At 42.1% G+C, this 17,831-nt stretch overlaps 1 protein-coding gene across 4 annotated transcripts in view; it reads left to right on the top strand.

The window, feature by feature from the left end:
- Positions 1 to 17,831, top strand: part of MLLT6 (MLLT6, PHD finger containing) — a 240,675-nt gene that overhangs the window by 85,646 nt on the left and 137,198 nt on the right. For all 4 annotated transcript variants that reach the window (XM_033918301.1, XM_033918300.1, XM_033918303.1 and 1 more), the window contains one exon: positions 2,281 to 2,388. In XM_033918301.1, the coding sequence (XP_033774192.1) occupies positions 2,281 to 2,388 (108 nt within the window). The remainder of the gene's footprint in view (positions 1 to 2,280; positions 2,389 to 17,831) is intronic.

Raw genomic sequence — 17,831 nt, 5'->3', positions numbered from 1 at the left:
GGTATTACAATGAGTACTATTATGGGGGTGAGGTCTGGCCCACGACTTAGCCTAGTGTTCTTCAACTGCCGGTCTGCAGACCGATGCCAGTCCACAAAATACTTCTTTTATTTCTGCTGGTCCATAGGTGTCAAAAAGGTTGAAAAACACTGGATTAGAGGGCAGTGTAGTGAACTATCAAGATGGGGACTCAGGCCCTTATTCCACTCTAACTACTACACTTATGATGGAATATGTAAGCCTTCCAAAACCCATCCAAATCCCACTGTACCTACATATAGATGACACCTGCAGGCATTAGTGCTATTGGTTTGGTGTACAGTTGGGTTCAGTAGGTTTTGGGTGGGTTTTAGTGGACTTATCATTCACTATAAGGGGGTTTATGTGAAATTCACTGCAGGGTCTCCTAGGGTATCCAACCGCTAGGATAACTATATGACCAGTCTAGTATAAATGCAGGCCCCTCCTATATCCCAATGACTTGTTTTGTAAATTTTTCTTTTGGACATGGCACACTGAGGACAAGCATATCTGAGAAATGGCCATTTTCAAAATAAAAGGATAGGCATTTTTCTGTTTCAAAAATGGTCATGTTTGCTATTGGATTTTTGTGTGTCTTCTGCAAAACATCTAAATTTGGAATTGGATGTCATATTGAAAATACCCCTCCATATTACACAAAATGATAATAATCTGACAATCAGAAACATATTTCAGTCTCTTGTTCAAGACTAAGATGCTTTCACAGTGAGGAAGTGTATCCCAATAGGACTTCCAAATTGCTTGAAATTTTGCCATCTTACGAGTTCACATGATCCACACTCCAGTGCTCCATTATTATTATATTAAATATCAAATTATGCTAGCCTGCATGTGAAAGAGAGATGGAATCCGTCCATTGCACATTGGGGAGAGCACTGTGACATCATCAAATAATAAACACTGTATGGTTCGAATGATACAGGAACCAGTCAGGGAGGTGACACATCCATTATATGGTCCAATATCCAACAATCTCAGTCCACCTCCTTTTCTTGGTTTCATTAATGTCTGTAACAGGACTCTAGGTCTCTTGCTACTCCATAAAAATCTCTGAAGGGCTCTAAGCAATCTCCATAATTCCCTTGCCCCAATACTATTGGTAACTTTTGGAGCACATATAACTACTATGTTAATACTATTGTGCTAAATAAAAAGATCCCCCATGACAAGTGCTGCATTATGGAAACAGTCCCAATCTTTTAAAAGGCTTAGGTGCTCATTTTCAAAGCACATAAACGTCTCAAAATGATAATCAAACAGGAAACAATGTCCTAGATTTAGGACATCCTAAGTTATACCTGTTTCAATCATGTTCAGGGTAGAAAAAGGCATTGATTGAGCATCTGGCCACTGCAGGGATTAAGGTGAGACCCCCCCCCCTCCATAATTCCTCAGTGGTTACTGTCCCCCCTCCCTCTCCCTTGACAGTGAAACTGGAAAGGAATACCAGGTTCTATGACAGCCTCAGGTATTACAGACATTCTGAACATAGCAGGAAGCAAGTATGAGGAGTAGTGGTTAGTTACAGTAGGTATATTTGTTTGTGAAGGGGTTACAATTAAAAATACGAGTTAAAGGGATTTGAACTTGGGTTTAAAGTCCTCTGCACTAACCCCCTCTTCTATTAAACTACGCTAGCAGTTTGTAGCGCAGAGAGCCACGCTGAATGGCCCGCGCTGCTCCCGATGCTCATAGGAACTCATAGGAACATGAGTTAAAATGGTGAAAAGCCTAGAAAGGCTTGAGTCACCTCTCTATAAACAAACATAATAAAGGGGACCGCAGTGTCCCAATCAGCAATATTTTCCCCTAAGCATTTTTTAAAATCATACTTATGATTGAAGTATGATTGAAGCATCTGTTTGTGGGTGGTAAGCCACTGTCTTAAGATGGGTGATCCCAAACATTTTAAATACTTCTTCTAGAGTTTTGGACAGGAGTTTGTTCCCCTATCCATTAGGATTTCTTTGGGAAATCCCACCTGGCAAAATATATTTAACAATTCTCTTGTAATTACTTGGGCGAACATTTCTTCAACGGTATGGCCCAGGGATATTGGGTGGCGTAATCCACCACAACAGTAGATGGATGGCATTTGTGGGATAACTGCTTTCAATATCAAGGCCTATTTGCTTATCCAGGGAGCCAGTAGTTCTTTATTTTTTCAGTACTTTGAAATATTTAGCATGAAATTCAGTTGTCTTTCATCTTCCCTTTGTGTCCCCACCCTCCTTTTAGAAGACATCCCGTCACTCCAGCGGCTGTCCCTACATTCCAGGCCGAAGGAGCAGATCTGTTTCCCCTGCACAAGAGAAGCCCCTATCACATCATGATCGCCAGAAAAAGGTAAATTTGACTTTTGACAATTATATGATTTATTGTAAATGATTAGACAAGTAATTTTGTACATAAATTTTAAAAGATGATTTTTGAATGAAGAGTTTGATGTGATTCTTGTACAAGTCCACAAAGTTAGTACAAAGTTTTATTGTATGAGAGTCTGAGGTTTCTTGTGTATTGACAGGAGTAGAGCTTATGGAAAGAATATGAAAGATTTCTTGTTCAATAATTCTAAGAAATTTATTATACCTTGTGCGGTGGCTAAAAATAATATATTTTTTAAAATTAGGTTTAAATTACAATATAGATACCTTTGAAAAGAAATTACAGAAAGCTAATATTAAATCAATAAAGGATAAAAACAAAAATAAAATAAAAATCTTGGTAATGTATTCTCTTATGCCAAATCCATTAGGGATCCTAGAGCTAAGCCAGGCCATAGATAGATTTTTTGCAAACAGGCATGAAAAAAATACCCAACAAGGAACAGGTAGTACATTGAAAAAAATAATTCTACCCAGATAGCCTATTACCCTCTGATTATCTCTCTTAAGAAGAATCTTAATTGAGATGGTTCTTTAAACATATACAATCAATTCTCACATCAAACACATATTTGGGGAGAAATCTATGGTGGCAATATTTGGAAGGCAGCAATGCAGTAGGAACTCATGGAGGATTGTGTAACATGCAAAATGAGAAATTCTTAAGAACAGTGGTTGGACCGATACTATGGTTAAGAGAAGAAAGAAACTCCAAAATCATTTAAAAGTGAATGGTGCTTTCATCCAGTGAAATTGCCTGTTGCTGTGCTGTACCTGTCAATCAATTTGTTCCTGTTGACTGAAAAGCTGCTGGGAAGCTTCTGTGAGTTACCATTCTGCTGTGCCTGGGCCTGTACTTTCACTAGCCCTACCCCTGAGTTATGTCACTTGGAGGGATGGAGTGAAGAAGCCCAGGCTTGCACCAGAGAAGCAAGCACCTCCTCTGTCATGCAGACAAAGAAGTGCAACTAAGGAGTTCCATAGGGTACTCCTTTCAGCGGAATTCTGTAGATTGTATTATTTTTTTGGAAGGGCATAGAACAGTTTGTCGCAGACTGTGTGCCCTGGAAGATTCCAGGTATGCCCCGAGATACCAGCGAGGAGGAGAGGTGCCGGTGCCGGCTGACTGCTTACAGTATGAGCCTTTCATGTTGAGAGGCATGTCCTATAGTCAGTCTCCTCCTCACTGGTACCTCTGCTCCTTCCCCATATTTCTCCTTCTGCAGCAGCACCCCACCAGTGGTAATAGGAGGCTCAGGGCTGCAGCTGGAGGACATCTGTGCATGTACGGACGTTGATATGATGATGTCATTGCATTGACATCAGCACATTTCCAGGTGCTCTCCAGCCGCAGCCCAGAGATTACTGTGCTAGCAACTTATAAAGTTTGCGACACACTGGCATAGAAGTTGTGATAAGGAAAGGGAAGTATGAAGGTTTGAGCTCCAGGATGGATGTCAGTGGGAGATATTAGATAGGACTCCTGCATTACAAAGGATTATAATCTGTCCTGTTGTTTTGTTGAATGGTAAGATAGTAAAGATTGGGTTAAACCTACACCGAAACAATTATATATATATATATATATATATATATATATATATATATATATATATATATATATAATTATTTTTTTTTGTTCATTTGTCCTCAGTGTGAAAGCATAAGCTAGTAGAACAGAGAGTAACCTGTTCAATTGCTTTACTTTTGCAACGGCATATCAGTTGTATGCTACACCATCATAGGACCACCACCAATGGGTGTGATTTTTTAAAATAGTGAGTTAAATCAATCAATAAATAAACAGTGCTAGCGATATATCCCTTGAAACACACTTTATTTAAATAATCATTGAACGCTCAAGTTCATGTTAATTATCTCAATGAATCAGCGGTTTTTAGGTCAATATGATTGGCTAATTAAGCTGTGCAATAGCATTCATTTTTTGTGGTTGGCTCGGTCCAACAGAGCTCAGTTGTGGGAATCACCCCTTCATCAGAAACCCAAAAAATTTCCAAGTCAAGCCATAAGCAACTGTGAACTTTATTCGCTGGTGGTAACAAGAACTCACGGAATGATTAGAGAATAATTTTGTTGCCAATTGTGATTTAGAGTGTTCTTCAGCTGGGTTGTATTGAATTGATCAATTTTCCTATTATTATTCAATTGTGAAAGCAGTGTATTAATTTTTTAAATTAAAAGTTACTTCCCAGTAGCAGCAGGAGAAAGAGAACGGGTTGTTTTATTTTTGTGACTCGGATGCTTTGCCTCTCTTTTGGGCTCCAGGTCAGTGCCATGTTCTGAGGCTTTGGGGTTTGTTTTTTTCAGGGACAGCCGAGTTGCAGACGATACCCTCCAGCGGTAGCGGCCTTTGAATTTATTGAAGCTGACCGCTGGAGGTAGAGGGGGTGGGGCCCAACTCGCGACACAACTCCTGGTGGCTGCAGAATTGTTATGAGTGCCAGCCAGGAGGGAAGAGAGGAGCCCGTTTGCGCATGCGCTGCACAGAAGACTGGGGATCTGACTGGCATGTCAGTAACATGCACCCATAATGGGTGCATGTGCCGGCATGCCGAAGATGGGGAGAAGGCTCGAAAGGGCTGAAGGAGGACTAGAAGGGCTGAAGGGAGACTATTGTTGACCTGGCAACGGAGCTGGGCTGTAAAGATGTTTGTTTTGGGCCATGAGTTTGACATGCTTGGTCTACACTATCAATAGTTCTGTTACATCTACATAGGAGTCTGTATGTTAGGTGATCAATCCTCAGCCACAAACCGGCTTTGCAGAAGTGTGTCATTCACAGCTTTCTGTTTCTTCCTCATTCCCAGTGGAGTGGAGTGCCCCCTTCGATTTTTTCCTTCTGCAAGCAAACTGTGCAGAGGTGTTTCTGATCCACCATTTTATAACGGATACGATTAAGGAATTGAAGCTGGAGGTGCAGCCTTCCACTTCCCAGTGCATGATCATAAGCAGCGCCAATACTCAGACCTCCTTTTGCAGGGAAGTTCCCTGCACCCCTCCTTCTATTCCAGTGGAGATTGATTGCTTGGAGTGAACTGAAGGGGACACTCTACTCCATTGGGAGGTACAGAAAGCTGTGAATGACACATTTCTGCAAAGCCAGTTCGCAGCTGGGGATTGATCACCTAACGTACGGACTCCTGTGAAGATTAACAGAAAGAAGATTATCCAGGTAAGAACCTAATCTTTCAATTTGGATGGTCTCTGTTTGTTAGAGGACTTTAATATTCCATTTGAGCCTTTATCAATTAAATTATGGAAATGGATCATACACTGTTTGAAGTGACATCAGCTTGTACATAAGGCAGGTCATAGTAACATAGGTCAGGTGCTTGATTTGATTTTTTTGGAGGGCGGACTTGAAGAGAAAATTCTGGCAATCACCAGTTGTAACTAGAGTAGCTACACTGACTGCCTGTTCAGTTTTGTGTGCAGTTTAAAATACTATGCTTTATCCACCAAACTCTACATTTGGCTGCTCCACTGTACATGAAACAGGTGTTCTCAATTTACAAGCTAAGCTGACAATTGCGTTCTGAGTGAGTCATGCAACTATGTACCCAAGAAATATTTGAGGCTCACTATGCTGAGACCAGATAACAGATCCATTATTTTAACAAATTTTAAGAAACTTTTGAAAACATATCTGGTTGTGCAAGTATTTTATGCAGTGTACAGTAGATGTGATTATTTCGTGGGTGGAAAGTTTTATTAGATTTCTGTGTTGTTAGATTGTGTTATATTGCTGTTTTTATGTATGTAGATTGCAGAGCCGGATTAAGGCATAGGCAAACTAGGCATGTGTCTCCAGTGGCATAGCTACAGGTGGGCCTGAGTTGGCCCATGTCCACCTGCCTTGGGGTCAGGTCCACCTAGTGGCAGCATATCTATGAGGTAGCTGGTGGTGATCCCCAAGCCCCATCAGAAAAAAAACTCCTACAACCTCTCCTCCGTGTACCTGTAAAGGGCCATTCTTCACCCGCAGCGAACATCATGATTAAAACACACTGCTTGCTTTGGCCCCCTAACCTTCCTTCTGACACAACTTCTTTCTGCAGAGGCAGAGTGTGTCAGGAGGAAGGCTCTGGGGTGTCATTATCAGCATGAGCAGCATGTTTCAGTCATGCTGCACGCTCTTCACAGCCAGCGAAGATTGACTTTGAAAGGTAGGGAGCGGGAGCGTGGAGGATGAATCAGATCACCTCAATTTGCCTGAGAGGGAGAAGAAATGATGGGATGGGATCTTCTGGCCATCCAACTGAGATCCAGGCCCATCCAAAATTGGGTGTCTGGCTATGCCCCTGCTCAGGCCCAAATGTTTCGTGCTCAGGAGGAGGCGCTCAGAACAGGTTACATATCAGGTACTCAAGCATGTTCCCTATCTGTCCTGGTGGGCTCACAATCTATGTAATGTACCTTGGGCAGTGGAGGATTAAGTGACTTGCCCAGGATCACAAGGAGCAGCATGAAGTTTGAACCCACAACCTCAGGGTGCTGAAGCTGTAACTCTAACCACTACATCACATTCTCTTCAGGAGGCTAGGATTGTCAACTGTCTGGATTTTTTCAGCATTTTAAAAAGTTGTAAAGTACTTATCTCAAAGCCCAGAAGGATAGATAAATGTGTGGATATTTTTCAGAGTTTAGCTCTCCATGTCCCCTCCCCCCCCCCCTTTCCACTGCAGAGGCTGTGGTAGGCTCCAGCCAAAAGGAAGGCTGCTCTAGTCACAGGAAGGAGGAGCTGAGCTGCAAGGGTCGTGGGGGTAGCAGATCTCTGCATGGGGTCTTCTCCGTCACTGCTCCTACAATCTGGAACTCCCTCCCATCACATATCAGAGCGGAACAAAATATAGACAAAATAGTGTTTAAGCCCATTACATTAACGGGTGCTAGAGTAGACGTCTGTCTGTCTGGACTTTTTTTATAAGAATATAAGAGTTGCCGCTGCTGGGTTTGTCTCTCTCCTTGGATGCTGTCTGTCTGTTTGTCATTCTTTCTGTCTGTGTCTCTCCTTTGCCCCTTGTCTGTCTGTCTCCCTGGCCCCCTGCCTGCCTGTATTTCTCTGTTGCGCCATGCCATGCCTTCATGTCTTTCCGTGGCCCCCTTCTATTTCTCCCCTTCCCTTCTTCCCCCAGCACACCCCTCCCCCAAAGCAGCCCCCTTCCCTCTCCCCCTTCCACTTCTTACCAGCATGGGACACATGATTGCTGTCTGCCTCAGCACACCCTTCCCCCCAAAGCAGCCCCCTTTCCCTCTTCCTCTGCCCCCTGTTGTGCCATGCCTGCCTGCTCCATGGTCCCCTTCTGTTCCCCCCCTCCCAGAGCAAAGCATGATTGTAGTCTGCCCCCAGCACACCCCTCCCCCACAAAGCAGCCCCCTTTCCCTCTCCCCCTGCCCCCTGTTGTGCCATGCCTGCCTGCTCCATGGCCCCCTTCTGTTCCCCCCTCCCAGAGCAAAGCATGATTGCTGTCTGATCCCAGCACACCCCTTCCCCCAAGGCAGCCCCCTTTCTCTCTCCCACTGGCCCCCTGCTGTACCATGCCTGCCCCTGTTGTGCATGCCTGTTCTTACTCTCCCTCCATCCCGGCTTCCTGGTGTCTTCTGGCCCACCGGCACGAACCGCTGCCGCCGCTGCTGCTCCTCTTCAAAGCAGCCTGCTGAAGTTCGCCGGCCGGCTATACCGAACCTCGTAGGCCGCTCTCCACCTTAGTAGCAGCAGTTGGTGAGTGAGGGCGGGAGGGGGGAGTCGCTGGCGTGTTCTCTGCCTCCGTGTTTGAAAATGGAATTCGGCATGGAGGGACACATCATGCTATCAGGGAACACGCCATCCTAAGTGCGCATGCGCGTTAGGGTTTTATTATAGAGGATTTAAGGGTAGTTTGAAATGCTTCATCTTAAAGATGCATACAAGTAATTTAACGATTCTGACATCATATCTCCTCTTCATTTCACCCCGCCCATTCCCTTTTGTTTTCTTTCTTCATAAAATTGTAGTTCTCCCTTCTCTCCTCTTGTTTGCTATCTTACCCTATGTGGAGTTTGATTGGTCTTTGTTAGGTCCTGTCTGTTATTTGGTGTCAATTCCCCCTTTTTTTATTCATGTATTATTTTAATGTACAAAGCTTCAAATTTTATGATTAGCGTTTAATCAAATTTAATAAACTATGAGAGAGTCATATTAACATAGTAAATGATGGCAGATAAGACCTGAATGGTTCAACCAGTCTGCCCAACAGTTACACTCAATATAGGGTTACCATATTCCCTGGACATGTCCTCCTTTTCAGCAGTCCATCAGGCGTCTGGGTGGCTTTTCCTTCGGATGGCTTTTTGTTTGGGTTTTTGCTGGGGGAGGGATAGGGTCATCAACACATCCTTTCTTCTACAGGTTACACCTCTCTCTATACAGCCTAGCATCCTTCTGGCTACAGCTACTATCTTGTCACTTTTTTGTCACCTTCAGATCCTCAGACACCATCGCCCCAAGGTCCCTCTCTCTGTCCGTGCATATCACCCTCTCACCTCCTAGCACATTCGGCTCCCTCGGATTTCTACTTCCCAAATGAGTGGAACTGGTGAGTGGTCTTGCGGTCATGGTTGTTGAAAAGGATTAGGACTGAAGAATGGGGGAAATGTTAAGGGTGCATGCACTTTTGCTTCTGTGTCTTTGGAGAGGAAAGCCTCGTATAAATAAAGCATCCCTTTGAAAATCTGGGCTGAAATGGAGAGGTTCATTGTTACCTGTGCATATACTAAGTGAAGTTTTCAACCCAAGGAATTTACCCTGTTAACCATTAAATTACTTGGAAAATTCCTTGAACACTGTCTTAATACTGCCTCCACTCTGCCTGTATCCTTTCAGAAGCATTAAAAACAAGTAAATCTTGTATTTTGCTTTTTCCATTTATAAACCTTTTTTCACTTGTAAAACTTTATAAATTTATATGTTGTACGGATTGCCCTTAAATCTCACTCTTTAAAGCAGTCCATCCTTGAAATTTCTGATTTGTATCAGAAGCAATGGAGAGTGAAAAATAATTTACCCGACTTCCCTGATTCTTAGTCCATTGCTGCAAAGCTGCTAAGTTACCCAGCTCCAGGATAGAGATTTTTTGGCCAGTCCTGTTTTTGAGTTTGCATCCCAATGAAGTGTTCTGTACAGGCAATTTCCGGGTTAACTAGTTACTTTTTTAAAGCTGTTCTTAAGTTGGATTTGTATACAACCCAAAACTTGTAGATTTTAAGATTCTTGCTGCTTACTTCTGCTCCCAGATGACAAAAGGACCAACTGCCCTTTCCATTGTGCCCTTTAAAAACAGTTCATGGTTGTACATTCTGTATCTTAATGTGGCTATGCATCATTCCTGAATCTGCTGAAGGAGAAGTGTAGGAGTATATACCCCTGGAAATACTGCTCAGTGAAATCAAATGAAGCTACGGCCACGCTGTATTTGTGATTTATAAACAGTTGTACAGAATGTTGCCCTTTTTATACTTTAATAAAAAGATTTAAATGTAAAATCATAACAGCCCATAAGCAAGTTTAATTTGTAGCATTTCTCATGAACTCCAACATTTATAGGATATATTATTTCAAAAATATGTACTCCTACACACTCATACAAACTCCAGAGCTGACATAGAAACCCTCACCCAGCAGCCACAAACCATTTCCTCACCAATAACTTGTGCTGCCTTAAACTCTCTGCTCTCCTCTAGCTCACAGTAACAGTCCTCAGGCTCTTAATGATAAAGTTGCTATTTTGTGCAGCTTCCTGCTGCACACTGTCTCTCTTCTGTCTGATTTCCCTGCAGCTCACAGGCTGTGCATGGGCCCATCCCCTGAGCAGCCCTCAGCTCTTCCTCACCTATTTCTCTGCTTATTTTTTTTTTTCTTCCTGTTACACTTACCAGACAACTTTTCTGCAGTATCATTTATAAAAATGTTTTTTAAAAAACACAGCCAAGAACTGATCCTTGCAGCACACCATTGGTAACATCCCTTTTCTCTCTTTCACTCAACCAGTTTCTAACCCAATCACTTCAGAGCCCCTACTGAGGGCATTCACTTTATTTATAAGTCACCTATGCAAAATTGTATCAAAGGCTTTAATAAAAAACATATCTAGCACTCACCTGTGATCCAATTGTTTTGTCACCCAGTAAAAAAAAAAAAAAGAATTAATCAGATGTGTCTGACTAGACCTACCTCTAGTAAAACCATGGTGCCTCATGTCCTGCAATCCATTGGATTTCAAAAGCCTCACTATTCCCTGTTTTAGAAGGTTTTCCATTAATTTACTTAGCACATAGGTACAACTAACTAGCTTGTAGTTCCCTACCTCCTCCTTAATTCTGCTTTTGTAGAGAGGATCTACATCTGCCTTTCTCTAGTCCTCTGGAACCACTCCCAACTCTAAAGAAGCACTCATCTTAAAGATCTAGTATGCAAAAAAACACTGAAAAGGAAAGTGCTATTTTTAACTTGTAGCAGCTGGGAGGAGGGAAGTACCAGTACTTGATGAGACTGATCAAGCTTAGCAGAGCAGCAGCACATAACCAACACATTTGCAGGCTGAGAGCAGCTATATTTAAACTGCCTTCAATAGAGTATGATTGAAGGGGATATATCATATAACATATGGATATAGTTCTAGAAATTCAATGCACTGAAGCCAATCATAGGGTCAAAATCCATGTGACAGAGCTACTTTTAAAAAGAAATATGTCCTTACCTTGATAATATATTTTCCAGTAGATAGGTGTGTCATTCTGGACAAGTAGGTTATCTCCCCTTGATCGCAAGCCATATCAGAAGGAATCCTCTCTGATTTTTTTCTGTGATCCTCCTACTTCACTGGGAGCTCTACTACCACCTGCAGTTAGTATCCAAGTATGCCAGAGCTCCATCAAATATAAGGACAAAAATGGGAATTTTCCCATACAAATCAACTGTTCTGCTCAAACATAATAATGAACACTCAACGAACAAGTAACAGCCAACAGAACTATCAAAGGAGTTCCGATAGCATCCCTGTAGACACTAGAAACATATACAGTATTCTTCAGGGCTCAAAGGGCTGACTGGCATCCAAGATACAAACAGAATGAGACAGTAGGCAGGCGCAGGAAGGATAGGGCAGGGGTCCAGAATAATACACCTATCAACTGGAAAAGATATTATCAAGGAAAGGACATAATTTCTTTTTCCAGTGCAATAGATGGGTCATTCTGGACAAGCGGGATGTACAAAAGCAGTCCCAGAAATCTAAGGCGGGCTGACAGCATCAGCCTGTAACACTGAGGAGCCAAAGGCAGAGTCCTCTCTTCCCGCAACATCCACCTATAAAATTTGGCAAAGGTATATAGTATGGACCAAGTTGCAGCTTTATAAATCTCCGCTGGAGAGAATGCCCTAGCCTCTGCCCACAACAAAGCTACACTTCTGGTCAAATGTGCCTTAACAGAAACAGGGAACTTTTTCCCACAGATAATGTAGGCTAACAAAATGGCTTTACAGATCCATCTAGAAATCGTGGCCTTGGAAGCGGGCATGCCTCACTTAGTCGAATGAGTCAGCACAAAGGTCAGAGAGTCTAAACTCATTCGTGAGTTCCAAATAACACATAGTAACATAATAAATGACGGCAGATAAAAACCTGAGTGGTCAATCCAATCTGCCCAACCATACATGCTCCATAAATTAATTTAGTTTAAATGGTCCTTTTTCTTAGATATTTCTGGGCCAGAAACCCAGAGCCCTGTCCAGTAGTGTGCTTAGGTTCCATCTACTGCAGTCTCCATCAAAGCTCACTCCAGCCCATCTTAAACTCCTAGCCATTGAAACCCTCCCCAGCCCTTCCTCAAATGAATGTCCATATATGGGACACAGGCCATGCAAGCCTGCCTAGTACTGGCCTTAGTTCCTTCAGTGTATACCCATTATTTTTTGATTCGTTTTCTTCTCCACCATCTCCCTCAGGAGCACATTCCACACATCAACCACCCTCTCCGTAAAGAAGAATTTCCTAACATTACTCTTGAATCTACCACCCCTCAACCTCAAATTATGCCCTTTGGTTTTACCATTTTACTTTCTCTGGAATAGATTTTGTTCTACGTTAATACCTTTGAAGTATTTGAACGTCTGAATCATATCTCCTCTGTCCCTTCTTTCCTCTAGGGTATACATATTCAGGGCTTCCAGTCTCTCCTCATACGTCTTCTGGCACAAACCTCCTACCATATTTGTTGCCGTCCTCTGGACCACTTCAAGTCTTTTTATGTCCTTCGCCAGATACGGTCTCCAAAATTGAACACAATACTCCAAGTGGGGCCTCACCATCGACCTGTACAGAGGCATCAACACCTTCTTTGTTGGACATGCCTCTCTCTATACAGCCCAGCATCCTTCTGGCAACAGCCACCACCTTATCACACTGTTTCTTCACCTTTAGATCTTCAGACACTATCAGCCCCAAGGTCCACCTCCCCATCCATGCATATCAGCCTCTCACCTTCCAGCACATATGCCTCCTTCCAATTTCTAATCCCCAAATGCATTACTCTGCACTTTTTTGCATTGAAATTTAGTTGTTAGATATTAGACCATTCTTTTAACTTTTGCAGATCCTTTTTCATATTTTTCACTCCCTCCTCGGCACCTACTTTGTTACAAATCTTTGTATCATCCACAAAAAGGCAAACTTTTCCTTCTAACCCTTCGGCAATGCCGCTCACAAACATATTGAACAGAATCAGCTCCTGCACCTATTCCTGAGGGACTCCACTACTCACCTTTCCCTCCTCCGAGTGAAGTCCATTAACCACCACCCTCTGGTGTTTGCCTGCCAACCAGTTTCTAATCCAGTTCACCACTTAATGAACTGAATAATAATGAATAATAATAATAAAGAAGCACTATTCTCGCATTCAATTTCTTAAAAATGCGGTCCTGTTTCTTAGAACTGGTGGACTGGAATACAGGTAAGTGGACTTCCTAATTAACATGAAACGCTGAAACCACCTTCAGCAGAAAAGAAGGAACAGTGCATAGGGAGTCCCCAGTCTCCAAAATTTTAAGGAAAGACTCTCCAAAGAAAGAGCCTGGAGCTCCGAGACTTGTCTCGCAGAGGTCACAGCTAGTGCTTATAAATAGGGAAAGTGTTTCTGATGTTACAGTGGGTGATCATCTGGCATCCAGTGATCACTGCATGGCACAGTTTAATATTAAGATGGGTATAGAGAGGGCTCATTCAAAAGCAAAGGTTCTAGACTTTTAAAAAAACTAACTTTGTTCAGATGGAGGATTACGTCAAGAAATTGTCTGGATGGGAACATCTGGAAGGAGTGGAAATGCAGTGGGAGAATTGAGAGGAGTAATTGTAAGAGTGGCAAACCTTTTTGTGAGGCAAGTAAGTAAAAGTAAGAGGAAAAGAAGACCGCTTTGGTTCTCAAAAGTAGTAGCTGAGAAGGTAAGGAATAAGAAGTTAGCTTTCATAAATTACAAAAGATCACAGAAAGAGGAAGACAGGCAAAAATATCTGGAAAAGTTAAGAGTCTAGGCGTGTAGGCAGGAAAGCAAAGGTGCAAATGGAAGAAAAAATAGCTGACACGATAAAACAGGGAGACAAGACATTTTTAGATATATTAGTGATAGGAAGAAGTGCAAAAGTGGCATTGTGAGACTCAAAAGTGAAGGGGAGAAATATGTAGAAGTTGATAAAGAAAAGTCTGAATTGCTTAACCAATATTTCTGTTCTTTGTTCATGGCTTAAGCACCAGGAGTGGGACTGCCGAAGATAAACATGAATAGAGATGGAGGAGTGGTTGACCCTGACTGATTTTCAAAGGGTTGTGTTCATGAGAAGCTAGCTAAAATAAAAGTAGACAAAGCAATGGGGCTGGATGGTGTAAATCCGAGGGTGCTGAAGGAACTTAGAGAAGTTCTGGTGGCTCTGCTGACTGACTTTTTCAGAGTCTCTAGAGTCATGAGTGGTACTGGAGGTATTGAGAAGGGTGGATGTGGTAACTTTCCACAAAAGTGGAAGTAAGGAACAAGTAGGGAATTACAGGCTGACTTCTGTGGTAAGCAAATTAATGGAAACACTTTTAAAACAAAGAATGGTGAAGTTTCTGGAATCCTGTGAATTACAGGACCGGAGGCAACATGGATTTATTAGAGGTAGGTCTTCTCAGACAAATCTAATCAATTTCTTTGACCAGGTGACCAGAGAATTGGATAGAGTGGAGTGCGCTAGATGTGGTGTATTTAGATTTTAGCAAAGCCGTTGACAGTGTTCCACATAGACATCTAATAAACTGAGTGCCCTCGGGATGGGTCCTAAAGTGATGGGCTGGGTCAAAAACTGGTTGAGCGGAATGCAACAGAAGGTAGTGATCAATGGAGATCACTCTGAGGTAAGGGATGTTACCGGTGGTGTGCCTCAAGGTTCTGTTCTTGGGCCTGTTCTTTTTAACATTTTTATAAACAATATTGCTGCAGGGCTGTTGGGTAAGATTTGCCTGTTTGCAGATGATACCAAAATCTGCAATAGAGTAGACACCCCGGATGGTATGAATAACATGAAGAAAGACCTGGCGAAGCTTGAAGAATGGATTGAAATTTAGCAGCTAAATAAATGCAAGGTCATGTATTTGGGTTGCAAAAACCTGAGGAAATGGTACAGTTTAGGGGGTGAAGAACTTAAGTGCATGACAGAAGAGCGGGACTTGGGTGTGATTGTATGTGTTGATTTTAAGGTGGCCGAACAGGTTGAATAGGTGACGGCGAAAGCTAGAAGGATGCTAGGGTGCATAGGGAGAGGTATGGCCAGTAGGAAAAAGAGGTATTGATGCCCCTTTATAAGACTTTGATGAGACTTCATTTAGACTATTGTGTACAATTCTGGAGGCCACACCTTCAAAAAGATATAAAAAGGATGGAGTTGATCCAGAGGAAGGCTACTAAAATGGTGCGTGGTCTTCGTCATAAGGCGAATGGGGACAAACTTAAAGATCTCAATCTGTACACTTTGGAGGAAAGGCGGAAGAGTGGAGACATGATAGAGATGTTTAAATAGCTACGTGATGTAAATGCGCATGAGTTGAGTCTCTTTCATTTGAAAGGAAGCTCTGAAATGAGAGGGCAAAGGATGCCCTGCCTTTATACATAAGAGAAGTTAAAGACCTCAATATATTTAAAACCAATTTAAAAACTTTTCTTTTTAAAGCTTCTTTTAATCTTTAAACAACCCATTTTAACAATTTTATCCCAATCCTTATGTTTTCTCCCTATTTGGTTTTTTTCTATTTTCTCATCTGAATAATAGTAATTTTGTAACTTTTTCCCTATCTTTTCCCTTCCCTTATGTATCTGAGTCTGTCTGTTTTGTCAGTTTGTTTTTATTCCCTTTTAAAGTTGTATAACGTATATTTTATTGTTACTCGCTTAGTATGTAATAAGCGATTTAACAAATTTGATTAAACTTGAAACTTGATGAAGTTAAGAGGTGATAGGCTCAGGAGTAATCTAAGGAAATACTTTTTTACAGAAAAGGTGGTAGATGCATGGAACAGTCTCCCAGTAGAGGTGGTGGAGACAGACTGTGTCTAAATTCAAGAAAGCCTGGGATAGGCACATGGGATCTCTTAAAGAGAGGAAGATATAATGGTTATTGCAGATGGGCAGACTGGATGAGCCAATTGGCCTTTATCTGCCATCATATTTCTATGTCTATGTTTCTAAATGCTAAGACATCCATTATATTCTTATGGTCCTCTTAGCATTTAGCACACTCTAAATCGGTAGTGCACCTTAGTAAAAGGGTCATTTATTTACTAAAAGCCTGTGAACATAGTTACTGTTACTAGTTGCATGGGGTAAAAGTAACTAGTTACTGATTTCAGTTACTCTTTATTAAATGTAAATAGTTACTTTACTAGTTACTAAAAAAAAGAACAAGGTAGTTAATAGTTACTTTGTTTATTAATTATAACTACATGAACTATTTGAACAATACAACAATGCATATTTTGTTTTCAAATGAGTTTCCTATTGGCTCTGAGCATTAAAAACATTTCAAAATGCTCTTCGGTTAAACTGTTCTTGCGTGATGTAAGAATCTGTCCACCGATGCTGAAGAGTCTCTCCACTGGTGCACTTGATGGAAGGCGCTTATTCTTCATCATAAACACTTCCTTCATAGTTGGATAGCGCTGGAGACTCTATATATCACATGGAACATGTATAGTTGAACAGACTGGATGGACCATTCGGGTCTATATCTGCCATCATTTACTATGGAGACAACTGAAAACATATCTGTTCTTAAAGTACATAGGAAACTGATTCGCATAATCTCTCTCACTATAACTGATCTCTAGAACTGTTACTCAATAGATATTAACTATGTCAATTCTACTCAATCTGTAACATTTATAATCATTGTAAACCACATAGAACTTCACGGTCCTGCGGTATATAAACCATTATTATTATTATTATGTTACTATGTAACCCTGTCCCACATGGTGCATTCTAGGATGATACTGGAGGCAAGATTGACTGGGCATTGCTCCTGCCTCTTTTGATGTACTGGGGCCTGGGGTCCTTATTGAGGGTCAGGGTGGGTGTAAATAGACACCAGGGAATACATTTTTTTCCCTCAAGGGCAGGACAGGGGAAAGAGCCCACTAGACCATCAGGCACTGCTCCCTCTAACCTGGGCAGGAGTCCTTCAACTACATTGCTGTCAGTGAGAGGTGGTGCTTCAATATTGTGTTTTCATTTACTAAGGAAAGGCAGGTTCCCTAGGGTCCTGCAGATCTTGCATGTCCCTCACTATTGAAAATGTAATAGTGAAATAGCACCTCCTCCCACTGGCAAGACTGTAGGTGGAAGATTCCCACTCAGCTTAGAGAGAACAGTGCCACCAGGGACTAATTTTAATTCAGGTCAGGTTAGGTAGTAGGGGCCAGTTATCTGGGGGAGTGGCAGTCATGTAGGGGAGCTGATGCTGTTGAGGGTTTCGAGAGTGGCAGTGTGGGGCAAAGGGGGAAGAAAAATGAGGCTGATGCTGACCAAAGGGGCCCTTTGCCAGCCTCAGATCAGGCGGTACATTTCTGGCATTGAGCTCCCTGTGTTGCTGTGGGCTAGTTAATAGCCTCTTTAGCATATATTTTTAATACGCTGTGTGTTGACGTCTACCACGAGAGTAAACCTCAGTGCAGAAACCCTTTTAACATTTAGTCGCCATTAATGTGCAGGTAAACTGTTTGTTATAGGGGTGCCATGGCCCACATTAACTTTCTGCACCGACACCTCAGTTACAAGTTTTATGTTTATGAATATTTGATATCCCACTCCAGCATATCACAGATCTA

This window comes from Geotrypetes seraphini, chromosome 13, assembly GCF_902459505.1.
Source record: "Geotrypetes seraphini chromosome 13, aGeoSer1.1, whole genome shotgun sequence".
NCBI lineage: Eukaryota > Metazoa > Chordata > Amphibia > Gymnophiona > Dermophiidae > Geotrypetes > Geotrypetes seraphini.
The sequence above is the reverse complement of the archived record's forward strand: the minus strand, read 5'-3'. Positions and strand labels throughout refer to the sequence as shown.